A 16,800-nucleotide genomic window follows, 5' to 3' on the forward strand; every position below is an offset into this window, starting at 1 on the left:
TTACAGATTTGAAAGTGGCTTTGAATTCTGGGGTTAAACAATGTTGGACTAACACTGCAATTGTGTAACACTCAACAGTAAGCCCTACTGAATTCCATAGGGTTTATCTCTAGGTAAGTGTAAAGGACTGTGTCTGGGTATAGCAGCTGCCATATCAGTTTCCCTGCCATTCTTCTGTGGGTAAGGCAGAAAGTAGGGACATTTTTTTCCTTCATCCTTTCCATTTTAGTCAAAGTGAGAGTGTACGTCCCTCCGTTTGTTTGTGAAACAAAGGAGCTTTGGGCGCATCTTTATGGCTGCCCCTAACATAACCTGTTTTACCCTACTCTATTGGCAGAACATTTTGTGCTGGTGGAATTTGCATTGGTATATTAAGGGACTTCTTCCAGCATTTCATTTTGCAGAGGTATCTCTGTTCCTGCTGGCGGAGCAGCACTTTCTCTGCTTCCCAAGGCCCCTAAGCCAGCTTTCAGAGAGGTTGGGATTACTTCCTTAAAACTCCTGAGGCAAAGTTACTAGGAGCACTATAGTCAACACTGTAGAACTGTCTGCTGCAACCTGTCTGCAAGAACTAGAACATTTCTTGTAGCAGCTTTTGATCTGGCTGTTATAGTGATGGGAGGACGCTGCAGAAAGAAACCAATCAGAGAGAACAATTTATATTGCATTGTTTTCCAGCTGCTATTTCACATTCAACTTGGCTATGACTATTGAGTGTCAAAAATGAAACCTTTGCAAAGTCACATGCATAGGTAGGTGAGTTTACGTCTGGGGTGTTAGTATGTTTTAATTTACCCCAAAAGTGAATTGTGGTTTCTTCCTCCTTCTCTAGATTAAATATCAGATGTAGTAGTATGTACTCAGACTCATAATTACCATGTATACTTGAGTACATCTACTTTTACCTTCCAAAATAGTTACAAATGCATAGGTCATATCCTGAATGAAGATAATCTCTCTGGCAATATCGATCAGTATATATCTGTTTACTAATCAAAGGATACTGCGGCAGGAATGAAATTCTGCTACAAGGAAGATGGATTTGTTACATATAGCTGTCATATGTAACTGATTAATTTATTTACACCTTATTTGTGATTGTTTTACTCTCAGTCAAGAGACAAAATCGGGGAAACAGTGAAATGTTCTGCACGTTAAAAGTATTCACAAATAACAGTCTAGATTCAAGTTATAGTAAGGGAAGCACCACCAAATCCACAAGACAGATTAGGTAATATCCAGCATTTTGTTTTTAAACCAATACTCCACAGGGTAATGTCTGAAGGAGAAATAATGGTCTCTTTATATTTGGGTCGCTATTAACATTACAAACCACAGCTGCAGCTGTACCTCATTGGGCCCATTAAACAGTGGCTGCTGCTGTTAGTGCTCTCACCCTATGCACTTGCTATATTTTAGGGTCACTAATAGGCAGAGAATGCCTGACTGGTCAGGAAGCTCACCTAGCCCTATTTCCAGAAGAGCGATGCAAGAATGTCCTTTCCCCTCCTTTAATGCTATGGGCATAAGCTACAGAAGTGTCTCTGTTTTATTGTGAGCCTGATACCATGCTTAGTGTCGAGAACCTAAGTTCTCCCCCCCCAAAAAAAAGGTTTGGGGGACCTTAGTATTTCCCCCCCTTAGTATTTTGGACAACTTAAGTCAAAGTCTTCAAGGATGAGAGAGATATTTGTTCTTTGGCTTGTGTTTGTACAGTGCCTCTTCAGGGCACTGAATTGACCAATTTAGTGCATCCAGGATTCTGGGTCACCTACTGGAGGCACCAGCCTTTTCTGGCTCCTCACCCATATGTATAGCATATGGAAAATGTGATCTGCATAACCCAGAGATGCATTTTAAATAAATGGACACATTCTATTCATGTAAAAACACGCTGATTCCTGGACCGTCCACGGGCCGGATTTAGAAGGCGATTGGGCTGGATCCGGCCCCCGGGCCTTAGTTTGCCTACCCATGGTGAAAAAGTATTGATTACTTAGAAAGATGCTTTCTGTGTTCAGATGCGTGGCTGTTTACACACTCAGCCACCCTAAGGAATCTCCCAGAAAAGTCAGGCACACACAGCATTTAATAAATTACAAAACAATAATTATACAAATACACATTATGAGCAACGTTTCTCAATTTCCTACATTCTCAAAGCAATTTTGCTTGCCATGTTAGATGTATGGGTTTAGTACTGAATAATTCAATATAGGATTTTAATGCCCATCGACCCAAACACTACTGTTATGCATATTTCACAATGTTTCAAATGAAGTCAATGAAAATTGTCAAATTGCATAAAATTACATATTCTTGAAAATTAGTGTTGCACAAGAAAAAAATAAAACCTCTATTCGGTAAGTTAGGAACATTTATGTAGTAACGTTTTCTACATGTCCACTTGGAAGCAAGTGCCATGTAGTTAACTGGGATTGCCTTCCAGATGTGTATAAAACTGCAGCCTTAATAAGCTTTTCTGATATTAATTACAACCTTGAATAAATCAGGAAGCTTTATTAGACTGAGCTTACTATGCTTAGTAAGTTCCATTCTTAAGACTGCAGCTTTATTTGTATATATCTGAGTAAGCACCACTAAATTTAGTGGGATTTAGTTCTGAGTATCCAAATATGGAATTTGACTGTAAAATTCACATAAACCAAAGGAAACAATCTATATAGTGTGATATTGCAGTCCAGTATGCATCTTTTAATGTCTACATTTGTGACTTTGGGAGGAAGACTTAAGAAGCATCTCAAGGTTTTCACTATGAGCTTGTTCCCACAAATGACTTGGACAAAATGAAGTACTATTTCCACAGATAGTTTTTTTTATTATTATTATTAAGGGTTTTCTTGTTTTACAGTGTAAGTGTAATGCCTCGTGTATTTTTTTCCCCCGTGTAACATTTTTACAAATCCATTTCATTTGTTGAGGCATTAGGGGGAGAAGAAAAAAGAAAAGAAAAAAAAAAGAAGAAAGGAGGGTGGAAGGAGGGGAGATGGATGGGGGTGGGGTGGGGTAGCGGTGTTTCTATTATGCTTAATGTATGTAGTTTGGTGTCAGCGTGCTTGTGTTGTTCACTTGTGTTCCTTTGGTGGTGAGAGAGGTTGGGGTTGGCCTAGGATGTGATTGTTTGTTTGTGATTGGCTGTGGTGATCTTTGTTTTCGTGTGTGAGTGAGGTGGGTGGGTGTTTTGGATCAAGTTAGCCATATTGATTTGTATGCTGTTGGTGGATTATTGTCATTGTCCTGTTGGGCTGTGTATGTGATAAAGGGGAGCCATACCGGGGTGAAGGTGTCTTCTTCTGTTTGTCCCCGTGTCAGTTTCAGTTTGTTAGTTAATTTTTCTAGTAGGGCTGTTTCCCATACTATTTGGTACCATTGGTCCATGCTTACTCCTGACAGGTCTCTCCAGTGTCTGGTTATGGTGTTTCTGGCTGCTGAAAGTAGGTGGGTTATGAGTTCTTTGTGGAGTAAATGGGCATTGTTGTCTTGGAAGATGTTTAGTAGGGCCAATTCTGGGGTGAAGTCTAATACTTGCTTTGTTATTTTACATATTTCTTGTATGGCTGTTGTCCAGAATAGTTGGATTTTGGGACACTCCCACCACATGTGGAGGTATGTGCCTATGGAGGTGCACCCTCTCCAGCATTTTGGTGAGGTTCCTGGGTGTATTAGCGCTAGTTTCCTTGGTGTTAGGTACCACCTGTAGGTGAGTTTCAGTGTGAGTTCTTTTCTTTTCGTTGATATGGATTTAAAGGGGGGTTTAGACCACATTCTGGTCCATTGAGTGGGGTTAATCTCATAGCCTATGTCATTCTCCCATTGTTTTTTGATTGCGTCTAGGGGATTTGCGGGATTTTGGAGTAGTATTTTGTATATTGCGGATACCGTCCCTTTACCATTTCCCTTTGTTGTTAGGAGGAGGTTTTCAAAGGTTGTCAGGGGCCTAGTTGCTGCTGATTTTACTGTTGGGTTGTTTAAGAGGGCATGTAGTTGGTGTTGTGTTAACCAGGGCATTTGGGTGTCTTCTAGTTTGTCTTGTATTTCTTGTGTTGACAAGGGTTTGTTATTTTTATAAAAGTCTATTAGGCGATATAAGCCTTTGGTTCGCCAGGCTTTTATCTGGAGGTTTTGTGCTGCATGGTGGAATAATGGGTGGTACGCCAGGGGGATTAGTGGGGATGGGGTTGGGGATAGTTTGCCTATTTGTGTTTTCCATGCTTTGAGCATGGTCTGTGTGTACCTGTTAAGTGTTGTGGGAATTTTCTTTAGTTTGTTTGGGAGGAGTGGGTATGTTGTGGTGCAGGTATTTTCAATTGTGTCCCTCTCTAGGTGTACCCATTGTTTTGTCTCATCTTCTAGTATGTATGGAATTACATGACATATTTGAGTGTATCTGAAGAAGTGTGCATGCACACGAAAGCTCATACCAAGAACTGACTTAGTTGGTCTTTAAGGTGCTACTGGAAGGAATTTGTTTTGTTTTGACTATGACATATTTGGTTGGCAATGTAATATGCTTCTATGTTGGGGATTCCCCATCCTCCTTCTGAGGTGGGGAGGTGCAGGTATTTGGGGCTTATTCTTGGTTTTTTATGTGAGAAGATGAAAGAGTGTAGTTTTCTCTGCCAACTGCGGAGTTGGGTTGAGGGGATCCAGATTGGGAGGGTTTGGAATAGGTAGGTTAGTTTTGGGAGTGTGATCATTTTGATCATGGCTATTTTGTCTGAGAGAGTGAAATTCGTGTTATTCCATCTCTTTAGGTCTTTGTTAATTTGCCGCCACAGGGGCTTGTAGTTGTGGAGGTACAATTTGTTGAGGTTTCTGGTTATTTGTACCCCTAGGTATCTGAACTTGGTGTGGCAGAGTTTTATTTTGGTGACCTTCGTGAGCTCTTTTTGGGTGTGAGGAGGGGTGTTGAAGCACATAGCTTCTGACTTTGTAAAATTTACCTGTAGGCCTGACACCGTTGCAAATTTGTTGAGTTCTCTGATTAGGGAGGTTGCTGTGCTTATGGGGTCTGGTGTTGTCACCATTAGGTCATCTGCAAAGAGCCCTAATTTATAGGTTCTGCCTTTTATTTCCACTCCCTTGATGTCTGTGGCTGCTCGGATGCGGATTGCTAAGGGTTCCAGAGCCAGGATAAATAAGAAGGGAGACAGTGGGCATCCTTGTTTCGTGCCTCTTTGGATAGCTATAGTATTAGAATCCATATTGTTAATTCTGCATTTTGCTGAGGCTTGGGAGTATATTTGTTTGAGGATTTGTAGGAAGTTGGGGCCAAATTTCATGTTAGTTAGTACTGCTAATATGTATTTCCACTCTAAGCAATCAAAGGCTTTGAGGATGTCTAGGGACATAATTGTCAATGGGAATTTCGTTGCCTTGCTGTGTTCGATCAGGTTCAGTAGTTTCCTGATGGGGTCTGTTATATTGCGGCCAGGGACAAAGCCAGTCTGGTCTGGGGCTATTAACTTGTGTAGGAAGATTTTTAGGCGGTTGGCCAAGATTGATGTGAATATCTTGTAGTCTTGGTTTATTAATGAGATTGGGCAGTATGATTCTACTTTGAGGCTGTCTTTTAGTGGTTTTGGGATGGAGACTATTTTGGAGTGGGTCCAGGTTTTGGGGATGGGGCCCCCTTTTATGATGTCGTTGAATAGGCGGTTCATGTAGGGCATCAAGGGTTCTTTGAATTTCCTATAGAATTCTGCTGTGAAGCCGTCTGGGCCTGGGGCTTTGTGTGGTTTCAGGTTTTTGAGGACCACATCTATTTCCTCTGGGGTGATAGGGCTGTCCATGAATTCCTGTTCCTCATCAGTTAGGGTAGGCATGGTCAGACCTGCTAGAAATGTTCTGATTTCCTTCTCTGGCGGGTTATGGGAGGTGTATAGGTTGGAGTAGAATTCTGCAAATTCTGAGGTTATTTCTTCAGGGGAGGATGTTATGCTGCCGTGTTTTTTGGTGATGCAGTGTATTCTTGTTTTGAGTGCTTTTTTCCTACATCTATTTGCTAGTAATCTGGAGTTTTTCCCTCCATATTCATAGAAACGTTGTTTAGAATATAGAATGCTGATCATTGTTTTGTTAATTTCTAGGGAGTCTAGTTCTCTCCTTTTTTGTTCTATAAGTTTGAGGAGTTTTTTAGATCCTGTTTGTTTGTAGCGTGTTGAGAGGGCTGTGATGTCTTGTTCTATTTTGCTAATTTTTGAGGAGGTTTGTTTTTTAAGGAATGTTTTCTCTTTTATGCAAGCTCCTCTGGTGACCGCTTTCATTGTGTCCCATAGGAGGGGGGTTGTTATATTGTCTACATCGTTTTCCTTGAAGTAGTTTTGGAGGGTTTTTGTGAGACTCTCTCTAATTTGTTTGTTTGTAGTTAGGATGGGACTGAAGGACCATGATGGGGTGGTTTGTGTTCCTTCTCCTATTTTAACGATGACTTCTACTGGGGCGTGATCTGTGATTTTAATGTTACCGATGTTTGTTGATTCCACTGAGGGGATCAGACCCTGTGTGAGTAGAATGCTGTCCAGTCTGGACACTGTATCATGACGTCCCGATTGGAATGTATGGCTGATGTCTCCCGGGTTTTGCTCACTCCAAATGTCGTAGAGACCCGTTTTTTAGCATTTTTAGTAACTTGTAAGAGTTCCTAGTTGTTGGGGGTTTCCTTCGGAGGAAGGTTGCCCATGGGGTTGTAGGGTGGATATCTTTCAGGGATATAGCTTTCATATTTAGATTGAGGTCCCCTCCTAGGATTGCTTCCCCTTCAGAGAAGGAGAGGAATTTGTTTAGTGTCTTCTGGAAGAATTCTAATTGTTTCGCGTTTGGGGCATATATGGAGCCAATTGTCAGTTTGATTTTACCATCTAGTGTCCCTTTAGCGAAAATGAATCTGCCTTTTTTGTCCCTGAGGACTGTTGTGGCAGTGAAGTTCAGGTCTCTACTGAGTATTATGGCTACACCGCGAGCTTTCCCTGAGCCTCGTGCGACCCACTGCTGACTGAAGCGGGGGTCGCTCAGGAGTTTGCTGCCTTTGGGTGGGTTGTGTATTTCTTGTAGGAAGGTGATGTGTGGTTTCATGGTGTTTATGTATGAGGTGATGCGTTTTCTTTTGATGGGGTTTCCCAGCCCCCTCACGTTTAATGTAATTGCTTTTAGGTTAGCCATCTTGCTTATCTGTTATGTGGGGCGATTCCCTGCCAACCCGTTCGGGTTGTCTTGTGTCTCTCTCTTCGTGTTGTTTAAAGAACCAGTGGGGTTGCGCTGACCTAGGGTGTGGTGGGTGGGGGGCTAATGGGATTAGAGTAAGATTTGGGTTAAAGAGTAGGGGGTAAGTTGTAGAGAGTTTCCTATATGTAGTCATATAGGTGTTTGTTTGGGGTATTTTGGGCCATCTGGCATTTAGCCGGTTGGTCCTAGGTCTCAGCTGGTGTGGAAGGCCGTGTTCAAGGACAGGCCATCCCCCCTGTTGTTTGCGAGAGGGGGAGATCAGTGAGACAGTGTGAAGTGACTTTGTAACGTCGCTGTCAAGTATAAGGTTCATGAGCAATGTTGCCAATGTTATGAGCAACATTGTTGGTGTGTTGGGGTGTGGGTGTGGGTGCTGGTACGCTCTGGTGCCACCATAGTGCTTGTTGGGTATCAGATTTTAGCCTGATTGTGGGTTGTGTTATTGAGGTTGGAGGAGTTGTTTTTCCTTAGTATGGAGTATGGGAATGTTGAAGGTGTGGGTGGTGGGGAATGTGGTTGAGGTCGTCTGGGCTGGTGTTGGGGTGGGGATTTCTGTGGGGGTGTGGGGCTGGGGGGATGTTGATGGTGTTAACTAAATCTATGTTTTTTGGGGGGGAGAGGGGGAAGGGGGGGGGAATCACCAGTCCTTCAGTTTGTGGCTTCATTCAGCTGCGGTTGTTGTTGTTGTAGGGTTGTCCATCTGCGATGAATTGGTTTGGTTAATCTTGGTCTGGTTTCTTGTGTCGTATGGCCGGCGGGGTGGTTCTGAGCATGATGCTTGTCTGTATTGGTTTGCGTTGTTGTGCCGCTTCTGTTGTTTCCTTTTCTTCTTCTCTACCGTCGTCCAGTTGTTTGCTGTTGTTTCCTCGTGGTTGGGGCTGTCACTTGGTGGGTTTGTCGGTTGCCATTCCGGTGGGAGGTCGAGTTCAAGGTTCTTTAGTAGTTGTAGGGCCTCAGATATGTTGGTGGCCGTGTGTTGTGTTGTATTAGTTGTTAAAATTAGGCGGAAGGGGAAGCCCCATCGGTATTTGATCCCGGCTTGTTGGAGACGCTGGGTGAATGGGCGCAGGCTTTTCCTCCGGTTTAGAGTATCCTGGAATAGGTCCTGTAGGGCCAGAATGGGGGTTTCTCCATATCGAAGGTTGGTTGAGTTTCTGAGGTTGTTCCATACCTCTTCCTTCTTTTTGTAGCGCGTGAAGCATACAATGATGTCTCTTGGGGGGGCGCTGGGTTTTGGCATGGGTTTTAGGGCTCTGTGAGCCCTCTCCAAGTCATCTGCCTCAAGTTTCAGGCCTGGGATTGTGTTTTTCAGCCAGCGTATAATTAGGTCTGCTGGGCTTTTCTCCTCTGTTTTTTCAGGAAAGTTGCGGAAGCGGATGTTACAGCGTCTATTGCGATCTTCAAGGTCGGCTTGCTTAATTTTCATCTCTCTGTGTTCTGCTTCCATTTGGTTTACCAGTTCGTCCAGTTTCTTGTTCACACGTGCGTTCTCCTCCCGGTATTGCTCTATTATTCTTTCTTGCATTTGGTTCTTGTTCTCTAGAGCTTCCACTTTGGAGGTTAGATTGTTGATTAGTGCCTGCATGGGAGCCATTGTGGCCTTCAGTGTTTCTTCTAATCGTGCTTCTAATCTTGCTTCCATTTCCCTCAGATCTCGTTTCGTTACTGGGTGGTCGTCATCTTGAAGGGGAGTTATGGTATTGGCATTGTTTGCCATCTCCCTGGTTGGTGTCATCTCAGTCTCCCTAATGGTTTTGGTTTGAGGTTGGCTTGGCATCCTCTTGGAGTAGGGCGTGTGGTGGTTAGGAGTTGTGGCAGTGGTGATTCCTGGGTATTGTTGGGTTGCTGGGCTGATCAGGCGTTGCCGGTGGCTTTTACAGAGCGTTTGGATTAGGTGGTCATTTGTGTCACTTCTAGCCTGTGTTTTAAGAACTTGTCTAGGGTTTCTGTGGTTGCCTCAGCGTTGCCGCCAAAGGGGGGGGGCAGGTAAGTAGAGATGGGTAGACTAACGGACAGACAGTTCATATAAGGGGGAGGGGTTAGCAGGTAGAGATGCAAGAGATTAGAGGGGTGGGGCCAGGGAAAATATGTGTTTAGGAGGGGGTTGTATATACCCAAAAAGGGTATTGGGGTCCGGTTAAGGTGGAGGTTGGGGTTGGGGGTGCGCTCAGAAACAGAGACAGACAAATAGGCTATATGTAAAGGGTGGAGGGAGAAAAAGGAAGAAGAAGAAAGAAAGAAGAAGGGGGGAGACGGGGGGGAGAGGGGAGATTGGAGTAAAAGAGAAGAGAGAGAGACAAAAAGAGAGTTGAAAGAGGAGAGATAGTACAGTAATATCGGCGGTATTAGATTGCCGCAGTAGTTTTAGCTATAGTATGAGGGGGGTAAAGTAGGATATGGTGATATGAATGTGTGTATGTGTTTCCTTTAGGGGAAGGGGGGGGATGGAGAGAGGGAGGAGGAAGAGAAAAGGAGAGGGGGAGGGGGAAGGGTGGGAAAAGGAGGGAGAAGAAAAGAGAGGGGGAGAGAAGGGAGGGGGAGGGAGGGTGAGCTGTGGCAATGGTATGGGAGGAAAGTCTTATTTTAAAAGAGGGGGTGGGGGGAAAGGGCTCCCCCCTCAAAAACAAGCTGACGAACAGGCTAAAAAGGGGGAGTTGATTTTAAAAGATAAAGGGGATAGAGAACAAAATTGGGGATGGAGAAAGGTGGGATAAAAGGAAAAAATAAAATAAAGGGGGTGAAGGGAGAGAGAGGAGAGAAAAAAGGGAGAGAAAAATAAACGGGGGGGGGGAGTATCAATAGCAATAGCAGTGATATGGAGGAAATTTTTGTTTAAAAAGAGAGTGGTGGTCGTGGATGGGGGTGAAAGATCCCCCCCTCAAGAACAAGCTAACAAATAGAATAGAAATAGAAATAGAATAGAGAGGGGGGGATTGTGTGTTTTTTTTTTAATATATATAAAAAAAGAAACCTATTTCCCCCTAATTATTATTATTATTTTCTGTTTGAAAAAAGTAAGGGTGGCTGCTGCAGCAGTGGCCCCTCTTTTAAAAAGAAAAATGATCAAAAGTAGGTATATGGGGGGGCGGGGAAATAAAAAAAAGGACTTTTTTTAAAACAAAAAAAAAGGGAGAGGGGGAGGAAGGGGTTAAAAAAGGATATATATATATATATATATATATATATATATATATATATATGTGCAGGTTTTGGTGTCCTCGGGTGTCTTCCCGTGTAAAAGTTGGGGTGTCTAGGCGACGTTTCGACGAGGTCTCACTCGTCATCTTCAGGCTGGTGCTTTCGGCTTCTTGTTACTGGAACAGAGCAGGATCTCAGTGTTTGAGTTCCTATAAATACTGTAGAGGGGGTGTGGTGTATAGCCTCCAATGTTCTGGGCAGAGAGGAAGTTCCCAGGCTAGTGTGCCTTTTCTTCTTTTGTTCCTTAATTACTTGAGAGATATCTTGAGTGATTTCTTGAGTGATATCCTGAGTACCACTTAGGTGGGTCATTAGGTGTGGATTAGTTGCTAAAGTCTTTGTGTCTTGACCTCTTGAACTTTGTGAAGAGTTTTCATGAGAAGATGGCTGTACTGTACTTAGTTGTGCTCTGGCTTGGCTTCGTGTATAGGGGCGAGCTGTGGTTTTGTGGCTTGTGTCAGCCAGATCTGTGTAGGGATTGCAGGGGGGTGCAGCATCCGGAGGTGCCACCATGGATTGGCTACTGGATGGTGTCTGTAATTCATCTGTGGAGAGGGTCTGGGTTTGGGTCTGGTGTGGTTGATTGGTGTTAATTAAGGAACAAAAGAAGAAAAGGCACACTAGCCTGGGAACTTCCTCTCTGCCCAGAACATTGGAGGCTATACACCACACCCCCTCTACAGTATTTATAGGAACTCAAACACTGAGATCCTGCTCTGTTCCAGTAACAAGAAGCCGAAAGCACCAGCCTGAAGATGACGAGTGAGACCTCGTCGAAACGTCGCCTAGACACCCCAACTTTTACACGGGAAGACACCCGAGGACACCAAAACCTGCATATATATATATATATATATATATATATATATATATATATATATATATATAGTGGGGGGAAGAGGGTAGTTTCTTCCTTTCTGCGATCTCCTTTGTCATGCGATCTCCTTTGTCATGCGGTTTTCCTCTGTTTTCCGGAGGGGTAGGCTCCCGTCGGCTCAGCCACGTGTTTTTTCGGAGCCTGTTTTTTCGGAGCCGTGCTCACCTACCTCTCCTCTTCTTTCCTGTCGGCAGAGATGGGGGGCAGCAGCGGTGAAGTTGGGGCTCTTTTTTCTTTCTTTCCTTTTCTCCTTCTTTCCCCCTTTTCTCTTCTTTTTCTCCCTCTCTGCGTTGGCTGCACTGTCCTCCTGGTTTTGGAGCTCCTCTTAGCTGTTGGGGGGGTGGTCGGGTGCCTTTCCGGGTGCCTTTCCGGCTCAATCTCAGTCCTGGGGGGGTGTTTTGGCTCCTTTGATAGACCCCTGGGCACCCCCAATTCCTCTCTGCTGGCAGTGCTGGCGGCAGCAGTCCTGGGAGTCCGGGAGTCGGCCAGACAGAGCCTTTTACTCTGGCTGGCTTCAGGAGCTCTTTTCTGCTGTTGCAGCCGCCATGCTGCCTCGCCGGAAGTCCTCATTTCCACAGATAGTTAACTTACAGCATTTGCTGCCACACCACGAGGAGATGGACTGTAGAAATGGCTTTTTAAAATGCTTTGGATAGGGTGATCAACAACTATTAGCCACGGGGCACTCAGCATAGGACTCTGAGCCAAAAGGCCAGAGCTCCATTCATCAAAATTAGCAGAAAGTGCAATACAAGGCTGGTTGACCACATTTTGAAGAGACCCTCTGGTAAGACCACTTTAAGTAAGTAACATGCATTGCTAGCTTTTTTTTTTTTTTTAAAAAAAAAGCCCACTCAAGGAGACCATTCCCCAGAGTCCCAAACTGCCAACTGTACTGTTGAAGCAGTATGGTTAAAGGCATTATGTCTCTGAACACCGACAAACGACAGAGGAAGACTGCCTTCATGTCCTTTGAGGATATCCTGGAAATATCTGCCAGATCACAGTTGGAAACAAGATACTGGACTAGAGTAGACTTTTGGCTCGATGCAACAGAACTCCTGGCAGTTAGTTGAAGAACCTGTCTTTAGTCATGGTAAATGAAAGATCTGCCCATGAAAACTGACATATGTTCATTGTTCCATACAACGTTTCAGATACAATTACCTCTTGGTTAAAAACTATGGTCTGGTAATCTCTGTCCAGGAATCCTTCATTATAGGCAGTGGGATGAGATGCTTCTGATCACAGCAGGTCATTATGTGGGAGTGTTCCCCAAAGGCTGTCGCTCAGCCCTTCACTTCTACAATGTACAGTGCCAGGTTTCAAACCTGGATGAAGGGCACATATTCTGACCCAATGATCCTCTTGCTGTGAATCCCAGCTGTGTGTGGCTAGCTGTGGTTACTGGTGGCGGCAGGTAAGCACTCTTTTCAAATGCAAAAAAGAAAAAAAAAGCCCTCTGCTTTATTACTCATAAAACAATGTTTATGCTTCACCACCACATGATCCAGCCAACATTATCCTGCGATATCATTAACATTTTACCTGCATCATTTATGCATGACAAGTTTAATTTTTTACTCCAGTAAAGCTAGTTCACTGAGCCATGCAGGCAACTTAAAACCTGAGAATAAAAGGCCTATTAGGCCGCCTTATATTCACTAGGAATATTTAATGAACACCAGTAAAATACTAGCAGCACTTCATTCACTACCTTCCTGTGAGAATTATTTTGCACGTAATTTCTTAATAGGAAAATGGCAGGCCTGAACACTAGGATACATTAAAAAATAATAATGACAGAGCACTCATAGCTCCACAATGATAAAAGATTTTCCACAAGAGGCTTCAATGTGCTTGGATTTGTTGACACATATAACTGCCTCAAAACATGTCTTTTCCTTAAACTGGCCATCGATAGATAGCTTTTCTAGTAAACGGCTTTTAAATCTTTCCGGCAGCACATCTCAACAGATGGCATATTTATGAGAACATTGAAAGGCTATAAATTTTATACTGGTTGATAACTTGGTACAAACAGTACTATTTAAAGGGGCCATTTCTATATGAAGAGCCGGAACTGAATACTGAAGGAAATGGTCTGGTCCCCGTTCTCTCCCCCCCCCCCCCCGGTGGCAGTAATTAGTTTATTTCTTTGTGCTGGGTTCAGTTACTTCTGCTCTTTGTGGCTGAACAGAGCCTATGACTTAGAAGCTAAGGATGATTTAATAGTCATTAACTGTCCATTATTAGAAACATTGAAAATTAAGGATGCTGGCAGTTCAGTGATATTTCAGAGTCTGTGCTCCTAATTACCACTGCTGTCATGTGCTACACAGCTTCTGGAAGGTGCAAAAAGAACACTCACTTGATTCTTAGCGCAGCAAGTGTAAGAAGATACCAAAAAAAAAACAAAAACAAGCCTGCACTAATTAGACTGTGAAACAAGTAACCTAGATACTGTTTGGTGAGAGAAAGAATCTTCCATGTTTGCATCAAATACAGGAAACTATGACGTTTCTGTTGTTTAAAGCAATATGCATCCTGCCATTTTCGAAACAACTTTATATAGGCACACTTTTTTTGAGGTAGAGACTAGCAATCCTAGGTATAACTAATCCTGTCTGAAGATGCTACTTCAATAAGGTGCACTCATATGACACCATTAAATGTTGTCCATACCTATTTTTCTACTTGTGTAGATTTTGATATCCTGTTTCGTTTCTCCTATTCACTCAAAATCCCAATAAGCAGCAGAATGCATATTTGTAGCAAGAGCAATAATCTGTCCATTTCAGAAAGATGGAGCTAACTGGCAATGAAATGCAAAAAAATAATAATAGACTGTGACAACTGAATATAGAGTAGGGGATAACCATACTTCAGAGTTGCCGGAGCTACTTTTTTTCTAAAACCCCATGATCTACTAGTCAGAGCCAGGTGCAAAAGACACAAGAGTTCCTGTCTGAACACATTTTGAGCCCAGGAATTTGTTTTAGGTACTAGAAATGAACTGAGCTCGCACTCCTTTCCCATAAAAGTCTACTCCTTGTTAGCTTTCTCCATGTCCCTTGTTGATCTACTGCCTATCGCCCCAAGATCTATTAGCAGATCCTAATCTACTTTCTTCCCACCCCTCAATTACAGCCTTTTAAATCTGTTCTTTTGCATTTCACTCTTATGTTAATTCTCCCTTTCACACACACAAAAATGCAGAATTGGACATTTTACGTGAAAAAAGTTAACTAGAGAATTCAAGGAAGGAGCTACATATTACAGTAAGCAAAAAGCAGTTGCCAAAAACATTTAGGGCAGCCTTTCTCAACCTGTAGGTCCCCAGATGTTGTTAAACTACAACTCCCATCACCCCTAGCTAGCAAGGCCAGAGCTCAGGGATGATGGGAGTTGTAGTCCAGCAACATCTGGGGACCCACAGGTTGAGAGCCACTGATTTAGGGCATTAAAGAAAATGCACAAACCCATTAACACCCAGTACTGAGTACTCATGTCCTGCTATCATGATGGTGCAGGTCCCACACCACACACATAAACAAAGAAGGTGTGAAGGAGGAGTTGCACAATTTCTTGATGCCACAACACAGGAACTTTGTCCTAGACAACACTGCAGGGGGAAGAACTAAAAACACTGGCTGTATTCAGCAGCGGCTGCATGTGTCTTGGATGATGTGGAGCAGCATGGGAAAATGCCCTGGGCCGAGCGTATTAGGACAATTGTTCTAGGGACATTACTGGTCACACTACTGTCTTCTTAACTAAACAGACATAATACATCACATGAAAAAAACAAACAAACAAACCCCGGCATGGAGGTGAGAATTAAATGTGTGAGCACCAGCCATCTGTTTAGTATAACACATAGTTCCAGCACTGGCCATCCTCCTTTTGAAAAGCAAATTTTAAAACGTGAGGCCTGAAATGATGTGGGCACAGCATGGTTGAAAACTCGGGTTTGTGTGCTGCGTTTGTGTGAAGAATCGGCACAACTTCTATGAGATCGGTGGGTGGGGTTTCCTTGCCAAGCATAGTTTTGCTCCCTTCCCATGACTGACAAAAGGTGCAATAAATGACCCCAAATAATGACAATTTAATGGAGGGCAGGCCTGCAAATGCTATTTATTTGTGATAAATAAATGGAACCTCTGCGATCAGATTCTGTGTTGAGTACTGCCTGCCTGGGGCAAAACAGAGGGTATTCAAAGCTGTCCACTCCTGAGCTTCCAGAGGCTATTGCAGAAAGCTGACTAATGGACCTTCATCTATTCTAGCAAGGTTTTTACAAGCCAACTTTTCTTGATTTGCAAAATGCATATGGGCCTGTAGAATTTAACTTTGCTTAGTGCATAATTTTATTAAATTATTTATTTATTTATTTATTAAGAATACAAATAACACTGGTCTTATTCCATTAACCACAAACTGGCCTGCTAAACCCAAACATCAATGCCTTTGTCAGCAAGCAGCAACACAACGGATCATACAACCATCTTATGAACTGAAAAAACACTGAACATAGCATGACAAAAATCCACCAACAATATACTATATACATAAACCTTCATATATTTACAGCTACATACAGAAATTTAGGTTGGCTGCAAGGTGAGAAAGTTCTGCATCCCATAGGTGGTTGGTAGAGGATTCTTAAGAAACGGAGGAGATTGGGTTATGAGGTGAACCCATTTGCGTCAGCACCTTATCTAGCCATTGCAATGGTCCATGCAGGTGGATCTCGATCCAGCACGGAGTACTCGTGACATCCTGGCGATGATACTCCGCTCCCCAGCCCTACAAAACAGAGGAACAAATGCCAAAGGATTTTTAAAAAAACACCAAACACTCACATTGTATTTGCCATCTTATTCTTCTTTCCATCAAGGCAGATCAAACTGTAGCAATAGAAGTTTGAGATGGCCAATGGCTGAACAATAAAGCATAAAATTAATTGCAGCAAGATAAATCCGTCCATTCAAGGAAACTGATCACAGACAAATCTGCAGTAAAGCAAAAAGCTCCATTGTGTTGTCTCAATTTTGAACAGATTTTTCACTCTCTTAGGTCATTATCTAGGATGCTAAAGGTCTGTAGCTCAAATGCACTTGCTTTGAGGATGGTTTCTGAACTTACAGAGGCACAATTCACACCTGAATGACTCGCAAATGAACATACGAACTGCATTCACTGAGCAGCTCTGTGCTTGGAGACGGTAAGATTGTGAGTTGCTGTTTCACACAGACGAACCATCACTCAGTGACAAATCATCACCCATCACAAAAGCAGACATTTTCTTTCATAAGGCATATATTATCAGAGGCAGAGAGCTAAGATTTGTGACCCACTTAAGTGAATATTTTTTTTACCTTGTTTTGGTGTAAGGCTCAAACCTTGAACATATTTATAGTTTTAAATGTGTACATTAATGCCAGGTAATCACTCCTATGTAAGTCACCCAAAATCTT

The 16,800-nt window shown here is 43.0% G+C and overlaps 1 protein-coding gene and 1 long non-coding RNA gene across 4 annotated transcripts in view; one reads left to right on the plus strand and one right to left on the minus strand.

Annotated features, from left to right (window-relative positions):
• Positions 1 to 1,634: 1,634 nt before the first annotated feature.
• Positions 1,635 to 12,150, plus strand: LOC309341346. The gene is made up of 2 exons (XR_014156243.1): positions 1,635 to 2,812; positions 11,884 to 12,150. It is a non-coding gene; the product is annotated as an uncharacterized lncRNA (long non-coding RNA).
• A 3,277-nt stretch (positions 12,151 to 15,427) lies between these two features.
• SMAD9 (SMAD family member 9) overlaps positions 15,428 to 16,800 on the minus strand; it is a 33,835-nt gene continuing 32,462 nt past the window's right edge. For all 3 annotated transcript variants that reach the window (XM_081860521.1, XM_081860523.1, XM_081860522.1), the window contains exon 7: positions 15,428 to 16,129. In XM_081860521.1, the coding sequence (XP_081716647.1) occupies positions 15,986 to 16,129 (144 nt within the window). In that variant the 3' untranslated portion in view covers positions 15,428 to 15,985. The remainder of the gene's footprint in view (positions 16,130 to 16,800) is intronic.

Source organism: Podarcis erhardii (assembly GCF_964252035.2).
Source record: "Podarcis erhardii genome assembly, chromosome: 4".
In the NCBI taxonomy this organism is placed as follows: domain Eukaryota; kingdom Metazoa; phylum Chordata; class Lepidosauria; order Squamata; family Lacertidae; genus Podarcis; species Podarcis erhardii.